The 18850-nt window shown below is 39.8% G+C and overlaps 1 protein-coding gene across 3 annotated transcripts; it reads right to left on the bottom strand.

The window, feature by feature from the left end:
- Positions 1-551: 551 nt before the first annotated feature.
- On the bottom strand, positions 552-15804 carry MOCS2 (molybdenum cofactor synthesis 2). 3 transcript variants are annotated; one of them, XM_064596705.1, is made up of 8 exons: positions 15724-15804; positions 14612-14733; positions 12893-13037; positions 9945-10072; positions 8990-9140; positions 7977-8100; positions 4698-4803; positions 552-3031 (listed from the first exon to the last, which is right to left on the bottom strand). In XM_064596705.1, the coding sequence occupies exons 3-7, from the start codon at positions 12988-12990 to the stop codon at positions 4735-4737; spliced, it is 570 nt and encodes a 189-aa protein (XP_064452775.1). In that variant the 5' UTR covers positions 12991-13037; positions 14612-14733; positions 15724-15804; the 3' UTR covers positions 552-3031; positions 4698-4734. The 3 variants fall into 3 exon arrangements, with proteins under 3 accessions (XP_064452775.1, XP_064452774.1, XP_045759491.1); XM_064596704.1 differs by lacking the exon at positions 552-3031 and having other exon boundaries at positions 4680-4803; XM_045903535.3 differs by lacking the exons at positions 552-3031; positions 15724-15804 and adding an exon at positions 15316-15657 and having other exon boundaries at positions 4680-4803.
- Between the last annotated feature and the right edge of the window lie 3046 nt (positions 15805-18850).

Raw genomic sequence — 18850 nt, 5'->3', positions numbered from 1 at the left:
TTGGTCAGACAGGGATGAAACCCATTAGTCTGTTTTCTAACGAGCATCCCAGTCACTGATGTAAATGAACTGTCTTGGCGATACACCACCCATTTCTCCTTCTGCACTTTGTTTCTGAGCCCACACATTCTCCAGAAGGGACTGGGAGAAAGGCAAAGGGACTATACACTGCAGTGTCTGCATTAGAAAATGGGAAGACTGGGTTGGAGTTCAGCAGCAATGCTTTTAGCTTTAAAAGGCTATGATCTGGATTTCTTGTAATAACAATCCTCCAAAAACCTGACTTTGAAAACAGGCATATGCCCGTGTGCATCTGGTCCCGACTGCCCTCCTGGCCCAACTCCTGTGAGCTATCTCAAGCTATCTACACTGTTTAGTGATTTATTTTGTATTTGACAAAGCAAAACTGGGGGGGGGGGGGGAATTAGCCATAAAATGTCAGGGGTTTATAGCAAAACCATGGTATTCTCTAGATGTGCTAGAGCCCAATTCTTAGTACAGCGGTGTGGACTCTGAGTCCAAAACTTCTGAGAGTAGAGGAAAAACATCACTAAGTTGATAGAGTATTTAATAAACCATCTAACTACTGTACACATATACATACTAGTTCTTCAGGGTGCTACACAAGGAATTCTAGCAGGTCATTCCTTTCTTACAGAAGCACTAAAACCCACGGTGAATTTGGGAGCCTTGGCCAAGCCGTGGCTTAGGTAATCTACCTTGGCAGCATTGTCTCCATGAAGTAGCTGGGTTACTACAAACTAAAAACTTAGCCACTTGTCTCTGTACCATTTATTACCCTAGGGCAGGGTTTCTCAGCCTGGGCACTACTGACGTGAGGGGCCAGGTAATGCATTCTTGCAGGGGACTGTCCTGTGCCTTGTAGGATGTTTAGCATCCCTGGCATGGAGCATCCTCTGCCCCAAGATGTGACAATCAAAAAATATCTCCAGACATTGTATCACGCCTCCTGGGAGGCAAAATCACCCAATTGAGAACCCCAATACACTAAGAGCAAGTGGCCTAATATAAATACACAACTTCCATCATCAGATCAAAATTTGAGGCAGGGCTCTAGTATTTCTCAAGCACTTTTAAGCAAAGGCAAGGATTTTTCCAAGAAATTAAAACAAAACCCACTGCTTGAAATAAACAGTTATGTATTCCTATTCAGCCACACTTTTGTTTTAAAAGTAAGTATAATATGGGGCTTAAGAGATACCATCTTAAAGTTTCCATTTCATAAATGGTATATAGACAAGATCTGTAGAATGTGATTAAAAACAGTTGCTTTGTGCATGGCTGCCACATAAGCCATTTAGAAAATAGTAAAATAGTTTGTGAGGAAGCTGCCTTAAGACTTGAAATGGTGCATCATTCATTTTAGCAGCAAAAGAACTCCCCAACTAGAAAGAAATTTTTTCTAGCTGGCAGTGTTCTTTTTATAAAATAGAAGTTATCTATTAACTGTGAAATGAAAACTAAAACCAATTTATCATAATCACACAAGTGATTATACTAAAAGCTATTGTAAAGGTATAATTTTATAATGTATTTATCTATTCTGATATGCAGCTATAAGTTAATATATTAAAAATCTCAAGACATTAAACAGAAAGCAGGATCCCTCAAACTGAGCTCCCTGGCCCATCTTTGGTATTTCAGTTTGCACACAGAAAATACCTGTACCCATGACTTTTCGGGATTATGCCCCTCATGTACATTAAGCATACCCATTATAAACAATTTGAAAGGCTAAACATCTAAAGGTAAAAGATAAACATGAGGGTAAAATTTGAAATAAAAATGTTAACCACGTCTTTGAACCTTAATGAAAATGTAGCCATATGTAAATACAAAAAGATGGTTTCATCTGTACTGGATTTTGGCAAAGTCAAAAATGTATATATTGCACAACTATGTTAGAATTGTATATTTTTTAAAGAGAAACTGTCTTGGATATTTTCCTTCATGTAAAGTATAAATCTTTAAGATGTAATTAACTGGTTTTTGCCTTTTTTCTCTCCACAAAAAATATAAAAATGTATGCATGTTCATCTAATTGTACAATTCATTTCTGAGAAACAAATCGAATTGGAAAAGTAATCAACATTCATATGAGAAAAACTCAAATATGAGAATCAAGCAAAAGTGTTATTTAACTGTAAACACTCTTTATACCACATTATTATAATTAAAATAGCTTTGAAAATAAAGTTCTATTACTTTGGACTTTTAATTTTATGGCTCGTATATTTATTTCACTGTATTTATCTTACACACTCTGATGGAGTCTTGAACGTGTTCTGAAGCAAAGTAAGAATTGGAAGGATGTAACTAATCTCTTAAATTACTAGCAGTGACCACAGGATGTTCTGTAAGAACCTTAAACTACCTTCATGGTTTAAGGACTAGGTGTAAAACCTTGCCTCGCAATGTGTGTCCACAGATAGGCAGCATTGCATCACCTGGAGCCTATTACAAAATGCGTCTCAGTGCCATCCAGAACTACTGAACGCCAGTGGGAAGTTTAGCAAGATCCCCAGATGACTCATATTACATTACATAGTAAAGTCTGAGAAGCACTGCTCTAAAGCACAACTTCTCACGTGAAATAAAATGTGTGCTTGGAAGAGAGAGGAAAAAACGTTGGCCAACTGTTGCAACTTGCCTAAGCAGTCATCTGAAGTTGTTTGTTTGGTTTTTTTTTTTTAAGGTTTAGTAGTAAGCAGGAGGGTTTAAACATTTTAAGGATTAAATATGCTGAAGTTATTATGTGTTAGGAAAGATACAGAGCAAGCTTACCGACTGGCCTTCACTGTAGAGACGGCACATTAATGCAAAGGTTGGGTGGCACATGCTTCCATCTACATCGATGCACAAGCGTGTCCCATTCCCAGATCAGGTGACCTCTCAAACGCTTTCCTCAACCTTGCCCATCTCAGTTCTGGTGAACCAAGCTGTCAGGGCGGCTTACCACGGGACTACCACCAGTGAGTGTGTCTGGTATGTACCGTACACTAAAATACAACTATGAAGAAAAAGAACATGAGGTTTGTCACAGAACAGATCTATATTTTAAGGCTACCACTTTGTCCCAAATTGGAAAATTTTATATTTACTCATTTTTTAAAATTCCTCCTACTTATTCTACATCACTTTTTAAAAACTATAAACAGCATTTTTAAAAATTCCATCCTCATCCTATCATAACCCCTCAATATTTTAAATTCAGGTACCAATTAGGCCCTGGAAATAATCTTCCTCAAAGCCAGACACTACTGTTCATCTAAGAACCACTCCAACCCTAACTTAAAGAAAAAGGCTAACTAAACTGAAAGTTTGGTTCTTTGCAAAAGAAAAGGAACAGACTAAACAGCGGACTCAAGCTGCTCTTACTGTAGCCCTGGCTCTGCTGCCCTCTGCCGGGTCAGCTACTAACTACATCACAGATCACTCCCGCCTCAAGAGACCTCTCACAACTTCTGCGCTCTGCAGACGGCAGAGTACAGGAGCAGAGCGGAAACCCACCCACTCATGCATTCAGCCAGATACCTTCACACAACAGCTACACATGTGCCAGGTGTGTTTAATCTGGGGCACAATACTTAACACCAACAGCATTTTCCAGTCCATGGTAGTGGTGGGGACATTTGACAGAGATCCCCTGACCTCAGGAAGTCTAGAGTCCAGTGATGGAGAAAACTAACAGATACAGTCCATCAGGTAGCATTAAGGGCCACAACAAGGCAGAAAGCAGAGTAAGGGACCAGGACTCCAGTTTGAAATAGGATAGCCAGAGAAGGCTCTCTGAGGAGATAACATGTAACTGGGGATTGAAATAAAGTGAAGAAGCAGACTGTGGGAATACCTGGAGGAAGAGCATTCTAGATAAAGGAACAAGTAAGGGCCCTACGACAAACTAAGCTTGTTGCAGACCAGCCACAGCAAAGCAGGGGTGCCTGGAGCAAGCGAGGAGCAGGGGGGAGCCCAATCACAGACTGTGGGCCACGGAGAGGACAGTGGGGGTTCTAGGATGGGACTGGCTCTCAGAAGGTTCCAAGGAGGATGCAGTGACTCAGCGGGAGGCAGAACAGCAGCAGGGGACTGTCAGGCCAGAGCAGCAGTCCAAGAGACATGCACTACTGGCTTGGATGAGAGATGTGGCAGTGGAAAATGGAAAGACATCCAGGAATCCGTTTGCAAATTCTCCAATAGGTTCGCTCAGGGATTGGAGATCAAGACTCAAAGTACTGGCTTCTTGACCACTACTTCTCACAACAAACTGAAATATATTGTGACTCTAATATCATATTCAAAGGACAAAACCACCCATAAAATCATAAAGTACTTCATTCATTGACCATCTACTATTACCTTCAAAGAAAATAAAATCCTTTTCATTTTGCTTCTCATTGAAAAACACTTAAAACATTATGTAATCTGAAATTCCTACTTCATGGAAGAGTATGTCTACCACCAACATCTCCCCTCACATTTCAATTACTCTCCCGCTTTTTCCCTAAAGCCTCTCCTCTATCTCCGGTTCCTGCATAAGCCCTCATCCTGAACACCCACTTGCTTTTTGTCTCCCTTTTGTCACATTGTACTGGTGTAACATAAGAGACTGTACTTCATTAAACCATCCTAACTTCTGGGAAAGAAAAATCAAAATATGGTTAAAGACAGAGGTTTACCAAATTTAATTTTAGTATTCTTTAAAAAATGTGTGACTTAATCACTGGTTGTCCAAAAGCATTCTTTGTTTCTTTTCCAAGATGATGATGATTCTTCATACATTTCCTGAAAAACAGAACCATAACAGGTATTCAAAACAGAGTGGCTTAAAAATTCAACTACCTCTGAATAATTCAGGCAAATGAATATCACATCTGTTTAAATCTGCTACTCTTCTAACAATCCAACAAACATTTGTATGAGGCACTAAGAGTAGAAAAATGAATAAACATGTTGCCTACACTTAAGGACTCCCAATCCAGTGGGAGAAACAATAGACAAGAAGATCTAACAAGACAAGGTACAACCACAGAATGGAATAAACAATTCCATTCGGGACCATGTCGGGAGACAGCCTGAGCAAGTTCATGCCGGGAAAATGGAAGATCATTAGTTGTAAACATTTTTTTTCTTTCCAAACACATCTACTACTTCAACATTTCTAAATATGTTTTTCCGTAGGCAGAAGGGGTATTTCCACTAGGTGTGAAATTAAGTGACCACCCACAGAAGGTCCTAAGTAGGTTTGGGCTGCACCCTACCAACAACTGTGAGTGTGTGCCCCACCTATCCGCCTACACCTTGCCTAGATCACTAATGATCTCAAAGCACAGGTGGGACTAGAACCCCACAAGAATTTAGATACTTCTTGGAAGGGAGGGGAACAAGAATGTATCACTTTTTCTTCTCACTCTCCTGTCATATCTATTCCTGAGGGACAGAAATCCAAATTCGACTTTCCTCTGAACACCTGTATACCCTTCTCACCCTCCACACACAGAAAAGTAAATAGAAAGCTCAGCTAGTCCTCCAAGTATAAAAATGAGATGATGCCCTAACTCCTGCCCACTTTCTTATTCTGGAGGTCTACCCTCTCATCTACTTTCTGTCAGCTGGCTGTCCCTTCTTCCTCCCTGGTAAAGAAAACTACCTCTGCCACCCGAGCTCACAACTCAATGTACAATGCTCTTCCTACTGCACTCTATTCAGGAAACGGCCTCATGTAGCCCATCAAAATTGTGGGAGCTTTGTTCATAGCAAAGCCACCATCTATCTGAGCTTCACTAAGCACCAGGACAGTTTTCTCTCACATATCCTATCTTCAAATCCCAAAGTATCCCCTTATAAGAATGGGTTTCAGTTTTTATTCAGAAAATAGGGTCACTGAATTTCACAGGCCCTGGGTCAGAGTCCCACATTTGCTTGTCTCCACCACTGACTGAGGTGGTAGCCTCCTAGGAAAGACTCACCCTCTGGTCCTCTGCTCTGGCCTTCTGATCTGAGCGGCTAATTCATTCCTCAGCTTTGCCACCAGCCAAAATGTTGTAGGCAATTCTACGCTCTTAAGTGCAATCAGAAGTTTGAGAATTCAGAATAATCCCACTGTTGTTACTACACCAGGGAAGAAATTAGGGAGTTGGGTCTTTTCATCCCTTCAGAATGTCCTCTTTAACCAGAGATTTGCTCTTCTTGATTGGTTTGATGTGTTGACAGAAAATGAGCTAGAATTTCCTATTTACATTTTAAAAATCCACTCACTATGCAATTTCTCCGGAGGCAATACCCCACCCTTTTCTTTTCCTAAAAAGAAGTTCTTTGCTCTTTTGCCTTCAGAAATCTGGGTTTTTTTTGGTTTTTTTAAAGATTTTATTTATTTATTTGAGAGAGAGAGTGAGAGAGACAGAGAGCACAAGAGGGAGGAGCGGAAGAGGGAGAAGCAGACTTCCCGCCAAGCAGGGAGCCCGATGCGGGACTCGATCCCGGGACTCCAGGATCATGACCTGAGCCGAAGGCAGTCGCTTAACCAACTGAGCCACCCAGGCGCCCCCAGAAATCTCTGTTTTAGCTATTGCCTAAATAGCCATGAATTATTCCCACTCTCCAAAAGAAATTCAAAGGAATTCTAATCCAAAGAAAATGAATTCATATATGAACCAATGGGACCAGTCCCGACTAGGAATTCTAGTTGTTACTATCTATTGAGACCTAATCTGTGCCATGCATTCTTTGGGGCATGTACTTTTCATGTTTAACAAACCCTGGAAAGGAAACATTACATAAACACCCTATTCCACAAATAAACATGATTCTATAGAGTTAGGGAAGACCCATGAATACAAGATCTGTATATAATCTTATTCCTTGTCTTTTAAAAATTTGTGAGAAACGGCATCAGAGAAATCCAAATCAAAACCTCAAAGAGATACCACCTTATGCCACTCAGAATGGCTAAAATTAACAAGTCAGGAAATGACAGATGTTGGTGAGGATGCAGAGAAAGGGGAACCTTCTTCCTACACTGTTGGTGGGAATGCAAGCTGGTGCAGCCACTCTAAAAAACAGTATGGAGGTTCCTCAAAAAGTTGAAAATAGAGACACCCTATGACCCAGCAATTGCACTACTGAGTATTTACCCCAAAGATACAAATGTAGTGATCCAAAGGGGTACGTGCACCCTAATGTTTATAGCAGCAATGTCTACAATAGCCAAACTATGGAAAGAGCCAAGATGTCCATCAACAGAGGAATGGATAAAGAAGATGTGGTGTGTGTATATATATAATGGAATATTATGCAGCCATCAAAAAAAAAAAAACACACACAAAAAACAAAAACTATAATCTTGCCATTTGCAATGACGTGGATGGAACTAGAGGGTATTATGCTAAGCGAAATAAGTCAATCAGAGAAAGACATGTATCATATGACCTCACTGATATGAGGAATTCTTAATCTCAGGAAACAAACTGAGGGTTGCTGGAGTGGTGGGGGGTGGGAGGGATGGGGTGGCTGGGTGATGGACATTGGGGAGGGTATGTGCTATGGTGAGTGCTGTGAATTGTGTAAGACTGATGAATCACAGACCTGTACCTCTGAAACAAATAATACATTATATGTTAAAAAAAAAAAAGAAGAAGAAGATAGTAGGAAGGGAAAAATGAAGGGGGGAAATCGGAGGGGGAGACGAACCATGAGAGACAATGGACTCTGAAAAACAAACTGAGGGTTCTAGAGGGGAGGGGGGTGGGAGGATGGGTTAGCCTGGTGATGGGTATTAAAGAGGGCACGTTCTGCATGGAGCACTGGGTGTTATATGCAAACAATGAATCGTGGAACACTACATCAAAAACTAATGATGTAATGTATGGTACTAACATAATAAAATAAAATTTAAAAAATAAAAATAAAAATTTGTGAGAAAAATCATGTCCAAATGGCAAAAATAGACATTTCCTTACCTTTTTCCATATGGGCACCTTGGCTTTTAAAGTATCAATGGCATAGCTCACAGCTTGGAGGGATGCGGCCCTATGGGCTGAGGACACAGCGATGATAATGCTTGCTTCTGACACTGGAACTAAGCTTTAACAAAAATGAAGAAAAAATAATGCCATTTCTTCTGAATCTAGTTAAAGAATCTACTAAACAGATGAAAAAAAAAAAAATTCCAGTAAAACATTCTTACAACTAAACATCCAGTTCTGTTTTACATAAACTTCCAGGTTAGTTAAAAAACAGTAATTGATCCAAATTGCATTCAGCAGAGGGGATGCTGAGGTGGTGGCTAATTTGTTAGCATCGATCCATTAAACCTGTCTGATGGGCACTGAGAAAAAGGCCTTTCAGTGATTCTATCTGATTCAAACAAGGCACAGTGCCAGATAATGCCTAGAGACACAAACTTACTGCATGGTGAGTACAATGTAGAATTTAAAATATTAAACAGAAATAAATAATCATAGAATTGGTAAAATTAATAAAATTAAAATTATTAATAATAAAATAGCAACTAATGGAAAATAACAGAATGGAGTCTCTATTCCCGGATTCTTTTTAAAGCATGGAACTCCACTCTTAGTGGTACGAAAAGACAAATTAATTTAATGACCTTCAAAGGCATTTACATAAAAAAAAAAAATCTATTAACAGACTTGTCATACAAACTGAGTCCAGACTATGAAACAATTCTTTAAAAGGCCTTAAGGACTTTAGCACACATTAGCACAGACCATCTGTGCTGGGGGGGGGGGGGCCTTGGAGTTTTGGCACATTTGGACTTTGTTACAGCATCAGCCACTCTCCAAATGTTACAATGTAACACCCAGAGTGTCTCCACTCTGTCTGCCAGCATCACTCACAAACCTTCCTCTCATGGTAATACAGGATTCCTATGGAAGATTCCAGAATCAGAATCAGTACAAAGATGGAAAACAACTGCAATTAACGTTTAAATTGCTAAAGGAAATCATACCCAAGTCTATGAAACACTGCTATGTGTTTGACTGGCCATTTCTGCCGAATGTCACTACAGATCTTTCTGATTTCATTTTCTGCCATTGGGAGATATGCTTCATATTCTAAGCTAATGACTTTTTTCCCTTCAAAGTTATTTCTTGTAGTCCCTAAAAAAAAAGAAAGAAAGAAAAAGAAAAATATTAAAATAAGGTTTTTCCTTACAATAGAAACAACACATTAATAGAAAAGAGGATTATTTTTTAAAAGACAAGCAGCATACCGATTTGTCTAAAAAATGCTTTCAAATTTTCTAAGAACAAAAACCTGGTTAGAAAAATTAAAAATAGAGGTGCCTGGGTAGCTGAGTCAGTTAAGCGTCTGCCTTCAGTTAAGTGTCTGCCTTCAGCTCAATCATGATCCCAGGGTCCTGGTATCGAGTCCCACACAGGGCTCTCTGCTCAGTTGGGGAGCCTGCTTCTCCCTCCCCCTCTGCCTGCCCCCTCTGCCTGCCGCTCCCCCTGCTTGTGCTCTCTCTCTCTCTGTCAAATAAATAAAATCTTTAAAAAAAAAAGAAAAAATAATTATCACAAAGATATAGAAATAAAATGACACTGATTAGGCAAGCATACCAAAAATACTCATAGGACAAACCAATATGGGAAACATTATGCTCCCAGGATTATCATTAAGTTAGTATCACTATCATTTTTCCCCCTCAATATTTGGAAAATACAGAATTCTCCCTGCTCGTAATGACTTTTATCCTACTCTTTTAATGCCTTTAATATAAGTTAATCTGAAGATTACTAAAACAAAATAAGAACCAAAAAAATTTCTACCCACCACCATGGGTAATCTTGGCTTACTGTTCTCAGTATCTTAAAATCCTCTATTAACACTGAGCATGGGAAACACTTGCTAATTTCTCTTGTCTTATGCAGTCAACAGATGCTGTGAACATGACAACTCACCTACAAACAGGGATACTGCACCACAGAGTGGAGAAATCACCAACTGTGAGGCTTCATCTATGGACAGCTTCTCAGTGGTGAATTTTATTATCTCTTTAGCTGACTCTTCAACTTCCTTCAGCTCTTCCCTAGAAGATATTAATAAACCTTAACATTGGTACTAGAGGCAAAACACCCAACTTACAGACTATTTTTCAATTTATATTTTTTGTACATTAGATGTGAAAGAATAATAAAAATAAGCAGGTGTAAAATTTTAGCAAAATCCAGCATGTTTATAAATATTCCTAATGAATCAAGGACAATATAAAAAGGAATTTACCATTAACAGGATCAACTTAAAATGTAATCCATCTCATGTGCCACTTTATTCCAAATTCTGGAATTGCGGCTCTTCTCTCCCATCATGGGGTGGGTCAGACATCGACACTCCATCCACACGCATGTCACCTCTAACCACTCTATTTCCATGCACCACACCCAAACTGCCTTTTTCTTTATCCAAAAAGAAGACAAGGAGAACAAAAGCAATGCTGACTCCACAGGAACTGGACTCATTTTATAACCGGACATAATCCAGTTAAGTAACTGAAGAAATAAGGAAATGAACTGCGTGCCTATCACCAGATGTCATACAAAGCCCTTTGCCATGCATTTCTCATTTCATTCATCAAGCATCTATTACATACTCACTAAGAGACCAACCCCATGCACTAGACAAGGACCAGGGAACAAACAACCTGGCCCTGCCCTCAGGGCACCTACACAGGAATGGAGAAACAAAGCAAGAGAGAAAAATTATATACAGGGGTAACATAAACAGGGTTCTGAGACAGAACATGGGTGCTGGGGAAGAAGGGCTGTGTAAGAGCATCAGGGAAAGCCTTTCTCAAGAGAGAGTATTTAGAAGTGAGACCTGAAAGATAAGCAAGCAGTCCTGTAAAGAAACGGGAAAATGCCCCCAGGCAGAGAAAGAATGCCAAATGCAAAGCCTCTAGGACAAGAAAGACCAAGGTGTGTTCCAGAATCTAAGGGGACGCTGGAACCCAGGGTTCAAAGGAGGGAACAGATGGGCTGAGAATGGGCACGCAGGTCGGGCTTTGCAGGATGAGGAGTCTGGATATAATCATAAATCCTGAGGGATTTTATTCACATTGAGAAAGAAGGCTCAGAGGAGTTGAGGACTCCATTCAAGGTGACTCCAGTCAGGGACTCCCACTAAATCCAATGTTCTTTTCCCTATACTTCCAGCTACTGAAAAGAAAAGCACAAACATTCACATTCCACTGGATTCTAAGATGTTTCAACCTTCTGTACATGCCACCTGAGCTTCTTACAAGAACTTATAGGTAACCCAAACATGGTCTATGCTCTATGAACTTGGAACCATACCAAATTCCTACAACTTGATTCTATAGGGACATGGATTCTAAAAACCCCATGATACAAATCCTGTCAAACACCTTCAAACAATACATAATGCTGTTTGAGTAATCTTCCTAAGCTTTCCAAAGAACACCTTTAATCTCTTTCTCTCTCTCTCTCTCTCTCACACACACACACACCCCTTTAATGGCAGCATACTATTTTCTGAATAAATTCCAAACTCAAGAAAATGGCATTTTTCTAAAATCATGGTGGTGATATGGTTACCAGTTTCCCAGTAAAACTGAGAAAAATATGACAAGAAATTCTATTATTTCCAAATAGTGGGACTAAGAAAGATCCAGTCTTTACCGTAACTTGCTTTGCAATATATATTCTTCACTTTTGGGGGCACTGCCCTCCAGCAGAGTAGAGGAAAAAAATAGGTGAAAAAAATAAACTGGCATCCTTGGTATGTTCCTTTCTTTACTGAAACCAAGGTTTTGCCATTGAGTATGGTATTTACTCTTGATTTTGGAGAAAAGCCCTATCACATTAAGAAAGGGGTTTTTTTCATTCCTAACTTACCAAAAACTTTTAATTAGGGATAATCATTAATTTCTACATTATTTGCTCTTCAACTGTCAATAAATTAAGCCTCATTCTGTCTCTCCAGACTACACTAAGAGATATTCTTATGCATCATCCTACTTAGATAAAGACTATGCTGTTTGGGAAGATGCATTGGGTCCTAGAGCTACCTGCAACACAACTATAATAATAAAGCTGTTTCTTTACACCTGGAAAATGGTAAGCTTTCTTGTTAGGCACAGTGATCTTTTTACTTCCTGACTATGCAATCTTTCTACATTTCTCTGTACCCAGGAGAGCTATTATCCTGTATTAATAAACGTATTTGTGAGGGCGCCTGGGTGGCTCAGTCGTTAAGCGTCTGCCTTCGGCTCAGGTCATGATCCCAGGGTCCTGGGATCGAGTCCCACATCGGGCTCCCTGCTCGGCAGGAAGCCTGCCTCTCACTCTCCCACTCCCCCTGCTTGTGTTCCTGCTCTCACTATCTCTCTCTCCGTCAAATAAATAAATAAAATCTTAAAAAAAAAAAAATTAAATAAATAAATAAATAAATGTATTTGTGAAAAAGTACAGAGAATCCAATAATCTGAATTCAAATGTTGGCTCTGCCATTTATTAGCTATGTGATCATAGACAAGTCTTTTAACTTCTCTGAATTTCAGTTTTCCTTCCCGCAAAATAGGAATATTAATACTCCAGCATCCAACACTGTACCTGACACATAATTTCAATAAACCATTTCAAGTGGAGAGAATGAACATGTCAAACTGACATAAAATTAAACTGCTTACAAGAGAACAGACGTTGAGATGATACACAGATATGTATAAGTCTGTCTACTTATATATGTATAAGTCTATCAACTATTATAGCAGCAACTCTTTACTGGCACAGACTTACGAAAAGTATATACTTAAAGCAAATCATATACAAGTTATCATCTATGTGATCCTTTTCCACAAAATTGGTTAAAAAAAACATATCTCACACACCCAAGTGGCTCATGAGCACTACCCTCCACTAATGGGGGGGATAATGGCAATTTCGTCTCCCGACCGAAGCTGGAGGACTTGATCTCCAAGCTCGACATATTCTTGACGGACAGCAAATATCACCTGATTTCTGACATCAGCCAATCTGAAGGGAAAAAAGTATAATTAGAAGTATCAATGTTGTGTTAGACCTCAAATCTCTTCAGCTGCAACTAAAAATATCACATTAAATATTACTTCATGAAGCACCACCTGCAGTTACTAATTAAACCAATTCATATTCTGCAGCGAAAGTACATATCCCCTGAAGAACATACTTATTCACCACAAAGAAAACAGTAAACTGCTAACAACTCTTTAATGAGTGTTGTGTCTCAGGGATTTAAACAACCACCCAACCCCAGCAAAAAAAAAAAACTAGATCACACAACATTCAGACCAGGTCAAGAAAAAAAAAAGAGAGATTTCCTAATCAGTACATGCCCTCCCCAGGAGATCTCAGTACACAAGTATACTAAGTGTATCTCAGAATTTTCCCACAAAACCAGTGTCTCCCAACAGGTAAAAGGTTAAAGATAAAGCAGGACCAAGGCCACATCCCATTTCATCAATTATCAGGGCACTTTAAGAGCAACTCAAAGGGGCACCTGGGTGGCTCAGTCAGTTAAGCGCCCAACTCTTGATTTCCACTCAAGTCATGATCTCGGGGTCGTGAAATCGAGCTTCGAGTTGGGCTCCACGTTGGGTGCAAAGCCTGCCTAAGATTCTCTTTCCCTCCCCCTCTGCCCCTTCCCCATGTTCTTGGGGAAAAAAAAAAGAAAAGAAAAAAAGAAACTTAAAAGATGAAATCAAGAAACAGTTTTCCCATTAAACCTACATTGTGGAATATCTTTTACAATGCACTAGGACTTCCCAGTTTAAAAATCTATACAGGGGCGCCTGGGTGGCTCAGTCAGTTAAGCGTCTGCCTTCGGCTCAGGTCATGATCCCGGGGTCCTGGGACTGAGCCCCATGTCAGGCTCCCTGCTCAGTGGGGAGCCTGCTTCTCCCTCTCCTCCCCACCTGTGCTCTCTCTCGCTATCTCTGTCTCTCTCTCAAATAAATAAAATCTTAAAAAAAAAAAAATCTATACAGACTTAAGTGACACAATTAAAATTCCTGGAACTCCTTCAAATAAGCCATAATTATACTTCATTGCGAAAAAGGACCTGAGGTAGGAACAAAAGCAGTAAATTACAGATTTTTAAGAACCAGAAAAAAATGAAATACTATGAAAACTCGATTCAGCAGTAGCTACAGTTTGTGAGCTTTCACTTTTCTTTTAATCTTAGAAATTTCTATTTTGAGTTCTCTAAAGAAGGGGCAGGACATAAAACTAAAGCATAAGTTTTCAACCTAATTTGTAACAATCCCATGTAATGTTATAAAAATGCAGAACCCACATTTTCAGTATTTTATAAATTATAAAAGCAAATATATTCATGTCCCTTTGGCAGTATTCCAGCTCTCTGTGGTTATTAGTAAATTATCTTTAGCTTTCTTTAAGAAATTGTGCATTTTTAGATACCAGAATTTATTAGCAGTTCCAGAAAAACACGTCTACTGACCCTTTTTGACATTAAGCATGGAAATAAAAATTAGCTTTTTTTCTCTAATCATTTACACATTTTTCAATGTTAAAAAGTGCTAATCATATGCATTCTACAAATTTTTAACTACCCAGGATGTCGTGCTTCTATCTCATTCCACAGCTGCAATGCTTTTATTTCCTGTGGCACAGAAATGGTCTCCGAGCGAATTCCTGCTATCTCAGCACTTTTTGCAAAATACAACACTTCAACCTGAAAAGGAGAGGAAATGCCTTTAACAGTAACAGTAATAGACCTTTTCTGTCTCGGTGAGCTTTTCTTTCCAATTACTTTAATCAAAGACAAATTTTATAAATTAGAAATAATTAAATCACCCAAAAAAATGTTAGTATAATTACAAGTTCAAATTTTGAAAACTCTTTGTTTTAAGCACAATTCAGATTAATTTCCAAATGCTTTTCGGTTTTATGAATGTAAGCCTGCCACAACAAAACCCTAACGGTATCTTCTTAAAAACCATTAAGTTGTCCTTTATTTGACATTAAAATTATAGCATCTTTTATAAACACTTAAGCAGTGAACTGATGTCTGAGTCAAGAGATAAATTCCATATAACCAAAAAAAATGAGACACGTCTTTCACGCTTGTCATATGACCCTTGATTTCAGTCCACATTACATCGAACCCAGCTGCCAAGGATTAAGTTATGCAACATACAAACCCTGACTCTGTAAAGGCAGGTGGGTTTGATATACAGGTTAAACTGGTATTTCCTAGGACAAACCTATGCCGTCAGCCTGGTATCTAAGAAATCCGACCAATTAAATAACCCACCTGTCCCAGTGTGCAAATTAGAGGTTTGGAAATAATCAAGGGTTTGCAAATGCATATATGAAGCACCTTTTTCCACAAGAACTCTTAGTTAAATGCATGAACTTGAAAACTGTCTTTGCCAAAACGTATAATTATAGAAGCATGGGGGCGAAGTCGAGGGTGCCTTTAGAAACCTGTGACGCCGTCACCTCGGAGACCAAGAGTTCGCGGAGAGAACTTGACCTTCCTTCGGGCAGCCGAAGTAAAGCCTCCGCAGCCCGGAGGGGCAACACTGGTGGTAGTGGGCGCGGCACCGGACGAAAGACTCGACTAAGGTGGCTGCGACGAGGATCCGGCTGAGCAGGGCCGGGTCCGTGGAGGGAGGAAGGAAAGGGGGCAGATGCACCTGTGAGGGCGCCCCACCCTTACCTGACATCGCAACACCATCCCGCCCGGATCCCCAGTCTGGTATTCCGACCGCGGAAACGGAGCAAGGTTGACGAGAGCGCAGGCGCAATCTGACGGCCCTTTCCGCCCACACAGAGCCTGCGCAAAACTAGCTCCGCCCCGCTGCTCTCCCAGCACGGTTCCAGCTGCAGACGGCTCCGCAAAAAGCTGGTGGGTAGCGGTGGCGAGCTTCAGCTGTAGGTATCACGAAATGCGGGACGGGCTGGCCGTTCATGCCCGTCTTCTTAGATGAGAGGCCGAGGTGCGGGAGAGCAGACACCGGTCTCTACTGGACACTTGTCACCTGCGTCATGGAAGTTCGGCTTTCCCGCTCGTTCACCTGTAGGCTTGTCTTTGACATTTCTTATCCACCCCGACATCCGGTATATGATTAATGTCCCTTAAAGGCAAAGCATTCAATTTATCAGAGTATTCGAACTGTGTCAGATTTACACTTTCCCGGTTTACTAGCTGCTCAGTAATTTGTCCAATTGCTATCTATCCATCCAACATTTCCAACTTTTTATCAGCAAGAACTCTGTTTTAAATTGCTTACATAGTTTTGTGGATAACGCTAGGCGCCCCTCCCCTTGGAATTCACAGTGCTGGATGTGAGACAGTCATAAACCATTAATGGTAGTCAGTGTACCAAAGGCAATATTAGAGGTACATGTTACATTTCATGGGGGCGGTAAGGGGAAAGTGCCTGGTCACCTGAGGAGTATAGTCTAGGAAGTCTTCACAGAGGCATGCCTGAGCTAAATCTGCTAGAATGAGTAGCAGCAATGTCAGAGTGAGGGTAGGGATGAGGGAATTTCATTAAGGTGTGCCAAGCCAGAGGGGTATAAAGCAGCATTATGAGGTCACAGAAGGGCAAATAGTTGGCAAGGTGGACATGCCCCCTGCAAGAAGTACTGGAAATGAGGCTAGATACCAGGTAGTTGTAGCCCGTGGGAGGAAAAATTGACAAGAACTGACTAACACCAACATATATTCCTATAAAATTACTAAACATCAAGGATAAAGAATTATATTCACAAACATAGGAAAACAGGGGAATGATGACAACAGCCTTAGACTTCTCCATAAGCCCTAATGCCAGAAGATGGTGCAACATCTAAAAGAGGCTAAGAACAAAAGCATGACCCAAAATGTTACGTACAGCCAAATGGGTGTTGTAAAAGGCCATAGCCTAATACTCCTAAATCTGCAAAACCTCAAAAAATAAAATATCCAAGAGTCCTTCTTTTAAAATCTCCTCAGGCAAAAATCCAGTCAATCAAGAGAGTAATCGAACTAAAAACTTGGTAATAAAGAAGTTAATGGTAAAAACAAAGCAACTAAAGATGAGATTTTAATCCATTTAAATTTTTATAAAACAAAGACATCAGGGCGCCTGGGTGGCTCAGTTAGTTAAGCCTCTGCCTTTGACTCAGGTCAAGATCCCAGGGTCCTGGGGTTGAGTCCTGCGTTAGGCTCCCTGCTTGGTAGGGAGTCTGCCTCTCTCTCTCCTCTCTGCTCATGCTCTCTCTCACTCTCTCTCAAATAAATAAATAAAATCTTAAAAAAAAAAAAAAGACATCAATTGTGGGATTAGGGTTATGGAATAAAATGTAAATAACATTGAAATAATTTTAAAAAAGTTATAGAAACTGCCCCAAATTGGAACATGTCATTACAAAATACAATTTAAGCCTCTTAATATTTTTCATAATCTTGTTTCTTAATTTTAGAAGGATCCTTTAGGGGTAGCTATGTCTTGTGAATAAATAATAATCTGATGATTTTTAATTCCCTACTTTGTTGTTAAATTCAAGTAAAAAGAAAAATCTAAAAAAGAAAAATAGCACAAAGTATAATTGCATTTAAAAATTATATCTATGTAACTTTAATGCCCGGAGAAAAGGGAAGGAATAACATTCACCAAATGATAATAATTACGGTATCTGGGTAGTGGAATTATGGATGATTTAAAAAATACTTTTGCTTTCTTCTTTGAAAGTTTCTGTGTTGCTTGATTTTAGAAGTAATTTGTTTATTCTATAAATATTGAGTGTTCATTGTTATTTAAGTACCAGGGACACATCTGTGAACTATAAAAGTAAGGTCCTTGCCTCATAGAGCTTACATTCTAGTTAGGAAGACACTATATGTAAAAAAAAATAAATAAATAAACAAATAAAAAAATAAGGACAGTTTGTGATGAACGCTTAGAAGGAAATGAGTAGGGAAGGAGCAGGGTGCAGGTTTGTTAGGATGGTGGCGGGGGTGATGAACATCGCTGGACGTGAGATGACATCTGAAGGATGAGAGGAGCCAGCCTTGTGCAATGCTGGGGGAAGAGGCAACCTGGCTTTGGGTAGGAAAGACTCTGCATGTTTGAAGGATAAAAGAGAGGCCAGTGTGGCTGAAATGTTAAAAAAAAAAAAAAAAAAAAAAAAACGAGCAAACGAGCAAGGCTGGTGAGATGATTTTGAAGAGAATAAAGGAAACCTGGACATAGAGATTCTGGGAGGTCCTGAAAGCCAGTGTTGCTTTTTACTTTCAGTGGAAAGGCACATAGAAAGACGCACACACACACACACACACACTTAAAGATATGATTCTGCATCTGCTCTGAGCCATTTTGAGGAGCCTGAGCACAAATAAGTCTAAAAAGAAGGCCAATGAAGACTTATCCATGATTTTTTTAATAATGTGAGATAATAAGTTCCTTATTTTTCCTAAATATTTTCTGCCATAATTTTCAACTATTAAATAGTAGGTATCTGGTCATGTATTTTACCCCATTATCAGGAACTCTTCATGAAATGCTACTTACTTCAGTGACTTTAGGCAAGTTGAAGACTATACTCATATACTATGTTAAAAAATGGAAGGAATAGGGGTCCCTGGGTGGTTCAGTGGGTTGAGCGTCTGCCTTCAGGTCTGGTCCTGATCTCGGGGTCCTGGGATTGAGCCCTGTATGGAGCTCCCTGCTCAGCGGGGAGTCTGCTTCTCCCTCTGCCCCTCCCCCTGCTCATGTTCTCTCTCACTCTCTCTCAAATGGGTGAAATCTTCAAAATAAAATAAAATGCTATGATTCTGAATGGTTTTAAAAAAAACAGAA

Source organism: Mirounga angustirostris, unplaced genomic scaffold (assembly GCF_029215605.1).
Source record: "Mirounga angustirostris isolate CCGP_5_RB_7025 unplaced genomic scaffold, mMirAng1.0.hap1 SCAF_7, whole genome shotgun sequence".
Lineage (NCBI taxonomy): Eukaryota > Metazoa > Chordata > Mammalia > Carnivora > Phocidae > Mirounga > Mirounga angustirostris.
Note: the sequence above shows the minus strand (reverse complement) of the source record. Positions and strands in the feature narration are given on the sequence as shown.